General features: G+C 57.4%; 1 gene segment (V, D, J or C); it reads left to right on the top strand.

Moving 5' to 3' along the window:
- The first annotated feature begins 1,538 nt into the window (after positions 1-1,538).
- Positions 1,539-10,216, top strand: LOC116456207 (immunoglobulin heavy constant delta-like). The segment is given in 7 exon segments: positions 1,539-1,708; positions 2,173-2,274; positions 5,074-5,145; positions 5,881-6,204; positions 6,414-6,737; positions 9,401-9,558; positions 9,843-10,216. Coding segments are annotated over 7 exon segments (1,101 nt in total).
- The last annotated feature ends 2,435 nt before the right edge of the window (positions 10,217-12,651 follow it).

The raw sequence follows: 12,651 nt of genomic DNA on the forward strand, positions 1-12,651 counted from the left end.
ACCCCAGCCATATTGGGTCAGAGGCTCACCCGCCTCCAGCGTGACCTTATCTTAGCTTGATTGCATCTGCAAAACTCTGCTTCCAAAGAAGGGCACATTCTGAGGCCCTACGGGTCAGAGCTTCAACACATCCATTTATTTGGAGACACAACTCAACCCATAACAAGACCATCCCTAGCGTCTCACCAGTGGTGCTGTAGAGGAAGGCCTGGCAGGGCTGACATCCCAGAACCTCAGGGAAAAATGAAAACAGCCCAGAGAGGTCCAAGAGGTGTCTCGAGGAAGGGAATTAGGAACGCACTGTTCAGGTGGAAGATTCTGAGGTGGGCCGTGAATACTGCCTAGGACGTGGAGGGTTGACAATGGGTTGACAATCCTGCTCAGAAAATCCCAGGATAAAGGATGCAAATGGGGAGAAGGGGAGGGTCATCCAGAGTTTGGGAAAGCAGGGAGGCAGGTTCTGCCCCAAGGGAGAAGGGAAGGAGGATGGGGCCACCGCCACACTGGATGACCTTGCGTACCAGGCCAAAGAATGGGAACACCTGGCGCCACCTGAGCAGCGACAGTCAGTGTGGTGGGAAGACACGGGTGGAGGCAGGGAGTGAGTAGAAGGTTAGACTAAGACGGAGCACCTGGGGCCTCCAGGGACCCAGGCAAGAACCCTGCACTTGCTTGGCTGCCCTGGGTACCCAGGTCTCCAGGAAAGTGAGGCTGAGAGCCAAGCCCAGCAGGCAGCCACAGATTCTGGGACCTGCCACCCTACAGCCTGCTGTCCATGAGTAACACCCCTTATAAGGGGTCAGACCAGCTCATGGGTTTGTCCCAGGCAGCAGAGCCCCTGGGGCCAGGAATCAGGGAGAGGAGGATCCAATCCCACCAGCTCCTCCGGAGCCACTCAGAGGGCCAGACGCATGGCCCTCCACAGGGACCCCATGGCCCCTGCAGGGCAGCTGAGGACCCGTGGCTGGGAGCCTGGGCAGGCGGGTCATACAGCCCTAGGCCCATTGCTCCCAGGTTTCAGTGCCCCTCCTCCCCTCAGGGACCCAAGGGAAGTGGTTCCCAGAGAGACTGGGGGCAGCAAGGAAGGTGGAGGTCCCAGGAATGCCCAGAGGGGCACCAAAGCCTCTGGAGAGAAGACCCCTCCCTTCCAGGGGCTCTCGGCAACAGCAGCCCAGGGTCCACAAAGCCACGGGTCCCACTCAGTTATTATGACTCATGGCACAGGAGCAGCCGCAGGGGCATTCGTGTGCGCGGGCCACTTGGTCAGCCCTCCTCACCCCGGGCACTCCTTCTGGACCCCTTCTCCCTGGCTTCCCTGTCACCCCGCTGCCAGGGTCCTCTGCCCTGCCCTGCCCCTTGTCCTCAGAGCCTCCAGCCTCAGACTCCCGCTGTGTCTGTCTTCCAGTGTCCACCAAGGCTCCGGACGTGTTCCCCATCATATCAGGGTGCAAACCCCCAAACGATAACAGCCCTGTGGTCCTGGCATGCTTGATAACTGGGTACCACCCAAAGTCCGTGGCTGTCACCTGGTACAAGGGGTCACAGAGACAGCTCGAGAGGACCTTCCCTGAGATAGAAACACAGGACCAGTACTACATGACAAGCAGCCAGCTCTCCACCCCCCTCCAGCAGTGGCACCAAGACGAGTACAAATGTGTCGTCCAGCATGACCCCAGCAAGAGTAAGAAGGAGATCTCCCGCTGGCCAGGTAGGTGGCACCGGAGATCACCCAGAAGCGCCCCCCAGGACCTCCAGCACCTTCCACTCAGGGCCTGACCACAAAGACAGAAGCAAGGGCTGGGCTGTGAGGCAACCCCCACCTCTCCCCTCGGAGTACATCCCGCCCCCTTCACCCTGTATCCACCCCACCGGACCCTCCCCATCTCGGTCCCTCTCCCTCAGCCCCTCCGCTCCCTCTCTCTGCAGCCCCATCTCCCAATGCTCAGATCCCTTTCCTTCCAGACCCTTCCCCCAGTGGGCACGGAGGCAGCTTGCTCAGCAAAGGCAGCTGTCTAGTGAGCTTCCCACAGCCAAGCTCCCACCCCATGCTGTGGCCCCTCCCTTCTGCCTGCCTGGCTGCCTGTGCCCCCCACCTGCCTGTCCACAACCCAGCCTCTGGCACATCCATGCCCTCTGCCCTCAGCCTCACCTGCACTGTTCCTTGGATTTCAGAGTCTCCAAAGGCACAGCCCCCCTCAGTACCCACTGCACAACCCCAAGCAGAGGGCGGCCTCTCCGAGGCAACCAGAGCCCCAGCCACCACCAAGAACACAGGTGAGAAGCCCCTTCCCTGAACACCCCACCCCACCCACCTGCTCATTCCTCAGCCGCCTCCTCCAGGCAGCCCTTCATAACTCCTTGTCTGAGTCTCCAAGTCACACTTTGGTAAGGAAAGGGACATTGAACTGACCTCTATCAAACACCTACTGCCAGCCAGCCCCAGTCTGGGGGCCAGCAGATGCCAAACAGCCAGCAGACCCCCAGAGCAGACCTGGGCCGGCTCCCCGGCCCACGGACCCAGCTCTGCCTTGCTGAGCTGAGGCGTGGGCCCTTAGCGCAGCCTCACATAGAGCCACCCTGCCGAGGCAGTCCGGCTTGCAGACTCACAGGTCACTTGGGCTGCAGCAGGCCCTCCCCGTGACCCTCGCCTCCCACCCACCCCAGGCCTGGCTCTCTCCAAGTGTTGGATCCTGGTGGCCGGCCTGCTTCTCACCCTCACCCTGCCTGCCACCTCAGAATGGCAGAGGAAAGAGGGTCCTCACCAGGAACTTTATCTGAGAAGTCTGAGGCTTGTGAGTCTGACCTGCCTGAGACGTCCATGTGGCCGGGGGGACGGGTTCAGTGTTCGGGAGAACTCAGGTATGTGCCTGACCTTCTCTGAGTAGGGCAGGAAGCTGTTAGGAGAAGCAGCAGTGAGGTGGGCTGGACCAACAGGCAGAATGACTGTCCCTCAGCCACCCTCTGGGGTGTGGGTCAAGCTCTGACAAGGGCATGGCACAGCCATGGTGGCCCCTGCCTGGATGAGTGGCCACGGTGCCCTCACCCTGGGCCAGAATCCGCCACCACTCTGCAGGTGCAGAAACACGACATTCCCGTCTCTAAACACACCTAGCTCCTAGGCTTGGGGTGGGCCTGTCAGATGCAGGGAGATGGACACAGCACAGGGGCCAGAGCTTCCCATGAGAAAGGTGAGGGCAGCTGCTCCCTGACCCAGGCATCTGCACTTGTCCCTCTCCACCCTCCTCATGGGCAGTGGAGACTCAGCAACAAAACAAGTTGAGTGTGTTGGCGGCCAGCTCTGGAGCCAAGTCACCCACCCCACGGCCTTGTCTGCTGGTGGAGGGGCCTTCCCCTGGGCAGCCTCCAAGAAGATGGCCAAGTGCTCTTAGACCACGGCGCTGCTTCCTGGCGCCTCGATTTCCCACGACAACAAGGGGTGCAGACAGACTAGGGCCTCCTGCCCTGGGGCCTGGAGGGCATCCAGTTACAGATGACCCTTCATGGCAGGCGCCTGAGATGTGCTGACCTCAGCAGCTGAGCCCTCAGGTCTGGTCTGCACTGCCCCACCTGGAGGACCCAACTGACCCAGACACAGCCAGGGTTATGGCATGACCCCATGGACGGTGACCCACAGGCCAGATGCAGCCAGGGGCTGTTTTGTGTGGCCTAGAAATGTCTTTACAGTTTTAGTGGGATGGAGGAGGAAGAGGAAGAGGAAGAGGGGAGGGGGAGAAAAAAGCAGGGAAGAGGAAGAAGAGGAGTTCAATGCAACTCCAAAAGTCAGAACAGTTTTGAGCAGAAAGAGCAAGGCAGGAAACATCCCAGTACTTGACTTCAAAACATACTATAAAGCAGTTGTAATCAAAACAGGATCATAAAAACGACACACAGACCCACGGAATGGAAAAGCGAGCCCAGAAATAAATTTACATGTTTGCAGTCCATTGATTTGCAACAAAGACACCAGGAAAACACAACGGGGAAAGGACAGTTTCCTCAATAAATAGTGCTGGGGAAACTGGATATCCATGTGCAGACTAATGAAACTACGCAAAAATCAATTGAAAACAGTCTAGGCCGGGCGCGGTGGCTCACGCCTGTAATCCCAGCACTTTGGGAGGCCGAGGCAGGCGGATCACCTGAGGTCAGGAGTTCGAGACCAGCTTGGCCAACATGGCAAAACCCCGTCTCCACTAAAAATACAAAAATGAGCACATGGTGGCCCAAGCCTGTTATGCCAGCTTTTCGGGAGGCTGAGGCAGGAGAATCGCTTGAATCCTGGAGGTTAAGGTTGCAGGGAGCCGAGACTGTGCCACTGCATTCCAGCCTGGGCAACGGAGAGAGACTGTGTCTCAAAAAAAAGAAAGAAAAAGAAAAAAAAAGAAAACAGTCTAAAGGTTTAACTGAACAGATAAAGCTGCTAGAAGAAAACATGGGAAAAACTCCATGACATTAGTCTGAGCAACAATTTTTGGATATGATTCCAAAAGCTCAGGTATCACTAGTCACAAAAGCCAAGATACAGAACCAACCTAAGCACCCCTCAGCAGACGCACAGGTGAAGAAAATGCGGTGTGCACGGGGCACAATGGAATACGATTCAGCCTTTAAAAAGAGCGAAATTCCGTCATTGGCAACAATGTAGATGAACCTGAAGGACACTTATGCTAAGCAAAATGAGCCAGGCACAGAAAGAGCAACGCTGCATGATCGCACTTACATTTGGAAGGTTAAAAAGGCAAACGCTTAGAGGCAGAGAGTAGAGAGGTGGGTGCCAGGGAGCAGGCACTGGTGGCTGAGGAGATGTGGGTCAAAGGGCACAAAACTTCAGTTGGGAGGAATTAGTTCAGGACATCCCTTGTACATGGGGGCAGTAGTTAGTAACAATGCAGTGTATTCTTGAAAATCGCTAAGAAAATAGATTTTAAGTGTTCTTGCCACAAAAAGTGACAAGTATGTGAGATAATGCATGGTCATTAGCTTGATTTAGCCATTCCACAATGTACACATATTTCAAACATTGTGTTGTACATGATAAACATATATCATTTTTGTCAATTAAAAAATTTTTAGGAAGAGGAGGAGAAGAGAAGAAGAAGGAGAAGGGGAAAGAGGAACAAGAAGAGAGAGACAAAAAGACACCAGGTTTTTTCTGACCCCTGGGCTAGCAAAACACCTATTGCCCAATAACCAGTTGGCCGTTGGCGCCCTAAACTATTGAAGTGATTGCTGTTATGTGGATGGGCCCCGGACACTTAGAAACTCATGACCCCTGAGGACCCCCACGAGGACAGTCAGGGTCCCCCCAAACTCAGGGAGCACTGAGGAAGGAGCTCTTAGAGGCGTGGGGCCACTCAGGCCCCTCAGAGGGCTCTGCCACATGGGTCGGGGGCAGGTGAGGGGGAGTCCCAGGCTCCATGGGCAACCTCCAGGCCTCTGACCAGGGTGCCCCCCACACTGCCTCCTCCCCAGTGCCCTCCACTGGCCACACCTGGCCAGCAGCTGGGGAGAGGAGAGCACAGTGGTTAAGTCAGTCCCTGCAGGGAGACGGCACCAGAAAAACCCGGCCTGTAGATGAGTCCCGGCCTGGCAGCCACGGAGCAGAGAGCTCTGGAAGCAGCGAAGGCCCGAGTCTGCTCAGGGAAGAGCGGGCAGCAGCCCTGGGGCCCGGCAGTGACCAAGAGTGGCACCGCCCATGGCTCAACGGGTCTTTGCCCGTGGATCCCCCAGCTCCTGGAGACAGGGTCTGTGCGCCCGGCCATGCAGCCAGGCCCCACACTCAGGGGGAGGCCACCGTGGAGCTCTGTGCAGCGCCCCGGGCGGGAGCCCGCTGCTCCCGAAGGTCCGGCCACGGCTGCTTGCGTTTGCTCTCCCCTGCAGTGTGTCGGAACCACACCCAGCCTCTTGGCGTCTACCTGCTGCCCCCTGCCCTGCAGGACCTGTGGCTCCGGGACAATGCCACCTTCACCTGCTTCATGGTGGGCAGTGACCTGCAGGATGCCCGCCTGTCCTGGGAGGTGGCCGGGGAGGTCCCCACAGGGGGCGTGGAGGAGGGGCCGCTGGAGCAGCACAGCAACGGCTCCCAGAGCCAGCACAGCCGTCTGGCCCTGCCCAGGTCCTTGTGGAACGCAGGGACCACCGTCACCTGCACACTGAACCGTCCCAGGCTCCCATCCCAGAAGTTGATGGCGCTGAGAAAACCCGGTGAGGCTGGCTCCCAGGTGGGGAGACGAGGGTGCCCACAGCCTGCTGACCCCCACGCCTGCCCCAGGGCCACGACCCCAGCTGGGCCCCAGCAGCACACGTCATCCTCCGCAGGAAAGGAGGAGGAGGCACCAGCACCCTGGCCGGCCTCATTTCTCTCCCAGTGCCCCGGTGGCCAGAGCCTGACAGCCTCCCCCACCTCCCCGCAGCTGCCCAGGCACCTGTCGAGCTTTCCCTGAACCTCCTGGCCTCGTCTGGCCCTCCCGAGGCGGCCTTGTGGCTCCTGTGTGAGGTGTCTGGCTTCTCGCCCCCCGACATCCTCCTGTTGTGGCTGGAGGACCAGCGCGAGGTGAACAGTTCTTGGTTTGCCACCGCACACCCCGCGCCACAGCCTGGGAGCACCACATTCTGGGCCTGGAGTGTGCTGCGTGTCCCAGCCCCGCCCAGCCCTCAGCCAGCCACCTACACGTGTGTGGTCAGCCACGAGGACTCCCGGACTCTGCTCAACGCCAGCCGGAGCCTAGATGTCAGCTGTGAGTCACCCCCAGGCCCAGGGTTGGGACGAGGACTCTGTGGGGGGCCATGAGGAGCTGGACTCCATAGTAGGCAGGGGCGGGGCACTGGGCAGGGGCGGGGCTAGGCTGTCCTGGGCACACAGGCCCCTTCTCGGTGTCCAGCAGGAGCACAGGCTTCCCAGTACTCCTGGGCCATGGGTGTCCCAGCGTCCATCCTCGCTGTCCACACCACGTGCTGGCCCAGGCTGGCTGGCACAGTGTAAGAGATGGATACGACCCCTCGCCACGCCCTAAGGAGTGGCGGTTTCCTCCCAAGACATTCCCCATGGCTGGGTGCTGGGCACAGGCCTTCCCTGGCGTGACCGTGAATGTGGTCACCCTGAACAGCTGCCCTCCCTGGGGACATCTGACTGTCCAAGACCACAGCCAGCACCTCTGGGAGCCAGAGGGGTCTCCAGAAACCCCCAGATGTCAGGCTTGGGCTCAGTGCCCAGTGAAAGGTCAGCCCCACACATGCCCACAGTGGGCACCGACCCAGAGTGACAGCCCCCAGCCTCCTGCCAGGCCCACCCTTTGCCGCCCCCTTGAGGCACGGCACACAGACCAGTGCCCCCACTGCCCGAGCATGGCCCCAGTGGGACATGGTGGCCACGAGGGGCTGTGCACACAGCAGGATGCTGTCCGCCCTGCTCAGGGCCTGCTGCCCATGCCCCAGCTGTCCAGCCAAGGGAGGCGCGGAAGGGCCCCTGGTGTGAGCGGGAGCCAGGCGCCCAGGCCCCCGGCCACCCTGCAGAGCCAGGGAAAGGAAGACACCCAAGTCAACGAGGGGCAGGGCTGAGGGCTGTCCCAGGCTCTTTTGGTCCCAGGGGCTGCCAGCAGCCCTGACCCGGCATGGACCTTCCCCAAGAGTGACCCTGTGAGGTGGCCTCACAGAGAACCCCCTCCGAGGACAGTGTCTGACCCTGCCTGCCTCACACAGATGGACCCCACAGCAGTGGGTAACCTGGGGGGCAGCAGCCTGGTCTGACCCTTCAGGGACTGCCCCCTGCAGCAGCAGCTGCTTCTCAGTCCCCCAACCTCCCTGTCCCCGCCAGAGGGTCCTCCCTGAAGCTGCAGCCCCAGCCCATGGCTGCCCACCTGAGGCTGGGACTCCCTGTCCACTGCCCCCTCCCCTTCGGGGCACCATCTGTACTGGGGCCCAGGTTCGGCCTACAGATTCCCATCATCGCCATGACCCTCCCCCAGGCTCCCACGCCCAGCTAGCCGGCCATCCCCAGGCACAGACAGTCTGGGATCTCACAGATGAGCCTGGACCATCCACCTGGCCAGACCCGGGAGAGGCTGGAAGCTGCCCTGCCACTACGCACCAGGGCCCCAGGTTGCAGTACTATGGGGTGTGTGTGTGTGCACCCGTGTGTACCCAGGATATCCGAGTGTACCCTTGTGCCCCCAAGCACAAGTCTCGCTCCTAGGCAGTGAGGCCCAGATGGTGCAGTGGTTAGAGCTGAGGCTTATCCCACAGAGAACCCTGGGGCCTTGGTCCAAGGAAGCCCCTATGCCTTTCTTGCCTCGATTTCCCCTCTTGTCTGCTGAGCCAGCAGGGGCCACGTCCTGGGCTGCTGTGAGGAGGAAGCGAGTTGGTGCTAGGAGGGGCTCCTGTGTGTGCATGGGCGGGAGGGGTGCAGGTATCTGAGAGAGAGCAGGGCAGGAGCTCCCTGACCCCACCCAGACTACACACGCTGTGTTCCCCGTGTCACACGTTATCTGTGGCAGAGGATCCGGCTTCTTTCTAAATTACCAAGAAGAAATACTAGAAAAACGATATGAACAGAAAGACACGCCGATTTTTTGTTATTAGATTTAACAGAACGTGGCCCCGTGAAATGATCCCTGGACGAGACCTGTCCACACCCGCCACTCAGCAGCTCTGGCCGAGCTCACAGTACAACCACAATAAACGCTTGTTGCATGAACTCTAGGAAATCTGTGACGTGGCTGGTTCCTGTCAATGTTTCCTGCCCACAGGCTCTTCCTCGTGGATGGGGCTGTGCTTGCCACGGAAGTGTTTTCCCGGCCTAGGCTTGCCTTGGGCCCCACTGCTGTCTCCAGCCGGAGACTACCTTTTATACACATGTTTGTTCATGACAGACCCTTGCTTAGCCCCCTTCCATGGCTCCCTCCTGCTACTGGGATAAAATCGCCTTGCCTGGATCTCCCCTCCTGGGCCCCTTTCCACCCTCCTTGGTCAGCCCCCCCAGTTCAGGGCACCTGCTTTCCCCCCTGCGGCGAAGCCACTCACTCCTTGCTGCCTGACTGTGTCTCGCCTTCCACACCTTGTCACAGTGGCCACTTGCTAAGGAAGGCCTCCATGTGTGCAGGTGTGCAGAAGTGCCCCAGCCTCCCATCACCCTTGTCACAGGAGCCCAATCCATGAGAGTCTGTGGTTCCGTCTGTCTGCCCCACTCAGGGCAGCGACATGTCCAGGCGGGGAGGACACAGTGGGCAGAGGCTTGTCGAGGGGGCCGATGAGCAAGAGGGTGAGGCTGGGAGCTCCCTGGAGATAACCACGCCTCCTGGGAAGACTCGCCGTCATTTCAGCTCCACGCTGTGCGGGGGCGGGCGGAGGGGTAGCCTGGCCCTCAGGACCAGGGAGCTTCTCACTCAGCCCCGTTCCTCCCCAGACCTGGCCACGACCTGCCTGATCCCTCAGAGCAGGGATGAGAACAGCGATGACTACATGACCTGGGATGACGTGGGCAGCCTGTGGACCACCCTGTCCACGTTCGTGGCCCTCTTCATCCTCACCCTCCTCTACAGCGGCATTGTCACTTTCATCAAGGTCAGGGGAGCTGCCAGGCTCTCAGTGACCCTCGGGGTGGGTATGGGGCAAGGTGCCCTTCCAGGGGACATGCCGGAGCTGGTCCAGGGATCCTGGACCAGGCAGAGGCAGGGCTGAGGGAGCCTAGAGGACACGCAGGCCCTCTGTGGCCTGTGGACACTGTCAAAGGCCCTCTTGACCCTGTGGATAAAGGACAACACCCCCTCCCCTGCCCCTCTGTCTCCCCTGCCCCTGCACCCCTCAGGCTTCTAGCCCCCTGTCTGACCCCAGGGGCTGTCTTGCAGGTGAAGTAGCCCCAGGAGAGCAGGACGCCCTGTACCTGCAGAGAAGGGAAGCGGCCTCTGTGCCTCATCCGTGCTGCCAGAGAGCAGAAAGGACCCAGCCTGGACTCTGCTGTGTGCAGGAAGATGCGCCAGCCCCTGCCCCCAGCTCCCCTCTGTCCGCCACAGAACCCAGTCTTCTAGACCAGGGGGACGGGCACCCATCACTCCGCAGGCAAAGCAGAGACCCCCTGCCCCGGCCCTAACCCCTGTGCCTCCTTCCCCTGCTTCTCCCAGAGCCAGCTACAGCCCTGCCCGGGCCCTAACCCCTGTGCCTCCTTCCTGTGCTTCCCCCAGAGCCAGCTAGTCCCAACTGCAGCCCCCTGGCCTCCCCATAAACACGCTTTGGTTCGTTTCACCTGCCTCCTGTTCTTTGTCCCAGTGGTCTGGATTCACCTCAAGTGAAAGGACACAGGGAGCCGATGGCAATGGGAAGGGAGTTTGGGGTGTCAGCAGCAACAGGGAACACAATAGCCAAAGCTGTCACAGCGAAGAGAACTGAGCAGAGACCCTGCTCTGAAGTGAATGGGTTAAGAAACACCCCTCCCCACACCAAACACAAACATGCACATTCACCCGTACATGCACAGACATGCACATGTGCACAGCTCACAAATAAACATATACGCACACACATGCAGTACACCCACATGCATGCAAACAGGCAGATGCACAGGCATGGGCACACATGCACAAGGCATGCATGAGCAGGTCTGCAGACACACACATCTGCACGCACCTACACGGACGTGCACCTGCACACACACAAGTGCACATAGACATCAAAGACACACATGCTTATGCACAGGCGTACACACAGACATGCACACTTACACATGCACACACCGTGACAAGATGGCACGGGAACAACCTTGCACATGGAGCCTGTTCTGTGTGTTTCTGCCTGCACCTCTTACTGTCTGCATGACTGTGGGCAAGAGCCTGAACCCTGTACCTCCATTTCCTCATCAGAATAGGGGTGAAAATACACCTGTCAGGTAGAGTGGGGTGAGAAGTGAGTAAAATCCTACCTGAAAGGGGCTCAGCAAGGACCCGGGTATTGGTCGGCCCCCCTGTTATCATCTGCCGTGGGATGAACGTTTGTGTCCTCCTGAAATTCATACATTCGTATATTCATACCTGTCCCCCTGAAATCCTAACCTCCCATGTAATGGTATTAGAAGATGGGCTTTTGGGGGTGCTGAGGTCATAAGAGGGGGGCCCTCATGAAGGGGATTAGTGCCCTTATAAGAAAGGCCCCAGAGAGCTCCCTCACCCTTTCTGCCTTGTGAGGAGATGCCATCTATGAACTAGGATGCGGGCATCACCAGACACCCGTCTGCTGGAGCCTCGGTCTGGGACATTCAGCCTCCAGATGGTGAGAAGTCAGTTTCTCTTGTTTCTGAACCACCATGTCTGTAGTATGTGGAAGTCATCAGAATCAAAATTGAGTCACCTGTGTTTTTTATTTTAAATCCCTGACAAATAGAGCCTAGGGAGGTCAAGAGGAGAAGAGGGTTCTCGTCCGTAAACACTTGATAACAAAAACTATCGCAAAGGACTCTATAAAAACTGCAGCTGGCACAAAGGCCATCACAACCTTCCACAGAAAATACTTCTGTGAGGACATCTTCCCAGCAACGGCCTGTCCAACCTCAGAGTGGCATTGCCTTTGTCATTGGTCCTCGTAGTGAGGGTAATTATCTCAAAACACTCATGTAATCCTCCTCATTTTTCCTTTGAAAGCCTTGGTCTCCCTTTGCCTCCCCGAATACGCACATAGTTGATTATGGCAGGCATATCCCATTGCAATGCTCTATCCCCAGATAGATATCTTTTTCTTTTAGAGGGCCTTTCTCTGTTATGTAGCTTGAGATCAATGGAGTCAGAAGTGGGATGTGGAGAAGGATCACTGCCGGAAGGAATCAGCAATTCTTGGGCCGGTGTGAAGTATTCACTTGAGCCCTTTGAGCTCTCAGCTTTTTCTGACCTACTCAGTTTTCTCTCAGGCCAACCCTCCCTCTTTTTGGAAGATGCTTTTCAAATATTATGTGGGGTTTGTTTTGGTTATTAGACTGCCTTAATAAAGGACCTTATGTCCCCCCTAGGATGATAAAGGGCTTTTTGTGTTTTCTGGCAAGTCCTGTTTGGCATAAAGGCATTTCGGTCTGAGTACTCTGGCTTCTACAGAGTATGCATTTTGTCTCTGAGGGATGTCTTCTCTGGTGAGGTGACTTTGGTTCTTTCTGCATGCCTCAGTTGATATTTTGTTGGATATGCATGCCTGGGTTAACATTTTTGCGAGCACCCTTATCTCGCCTTCTTTTGCCGTGGGTATGTGTATCAGTAAATGATTTGGCTGTTTTCCTCTGCTTGTTTCTAACAATCTTTAGAGAGCAAAATAAACATTCTAAATGGTGGGCACAGGCTGGCTCATTAAAAGCTGCTACAGCAGTCACCACTGTCTAAAGCACCAGTCCAAACTGCCGGCACGGCCTCGTAGTATCTGTAGAATGTTCTTTACTGTAAAAAGATTAATAAGAAGGGGAATGGTTTTTAAATATTAATCCAAGTTTTCTGGACTCCCGCTGGCTACATCCCTGTGCACATTTTTAAACTAAAGGGCAAATTACATCAAGGAAAATGTAGAGTTCAAATGGTCATTGATCGAACTCTAACAAAAACCCTGCAACTGCAGTCATCATATAGAGCCTCCTAATTCCTCTATCTCTCTATTTTTTTTTCTGCCTACTTTAAATTTGCTGACTTTTTT

This window comes from Hylobates moloch, unplaced genomic scaffold, assembly GCF_009828535.3.
Source record: "Hylobates moloch isolate HMO894 unplaced genomic scaffold, HMol_V3 SCAFFOLD_16, whole genome shotgun sequence".
Taxonomy (NCBI): domain Eukaryota; kingdom Metazoa; phylum Chordata; class Mammalia; order Primates; family Hylobatidae; genus Hylobates; species Hylobates moloch.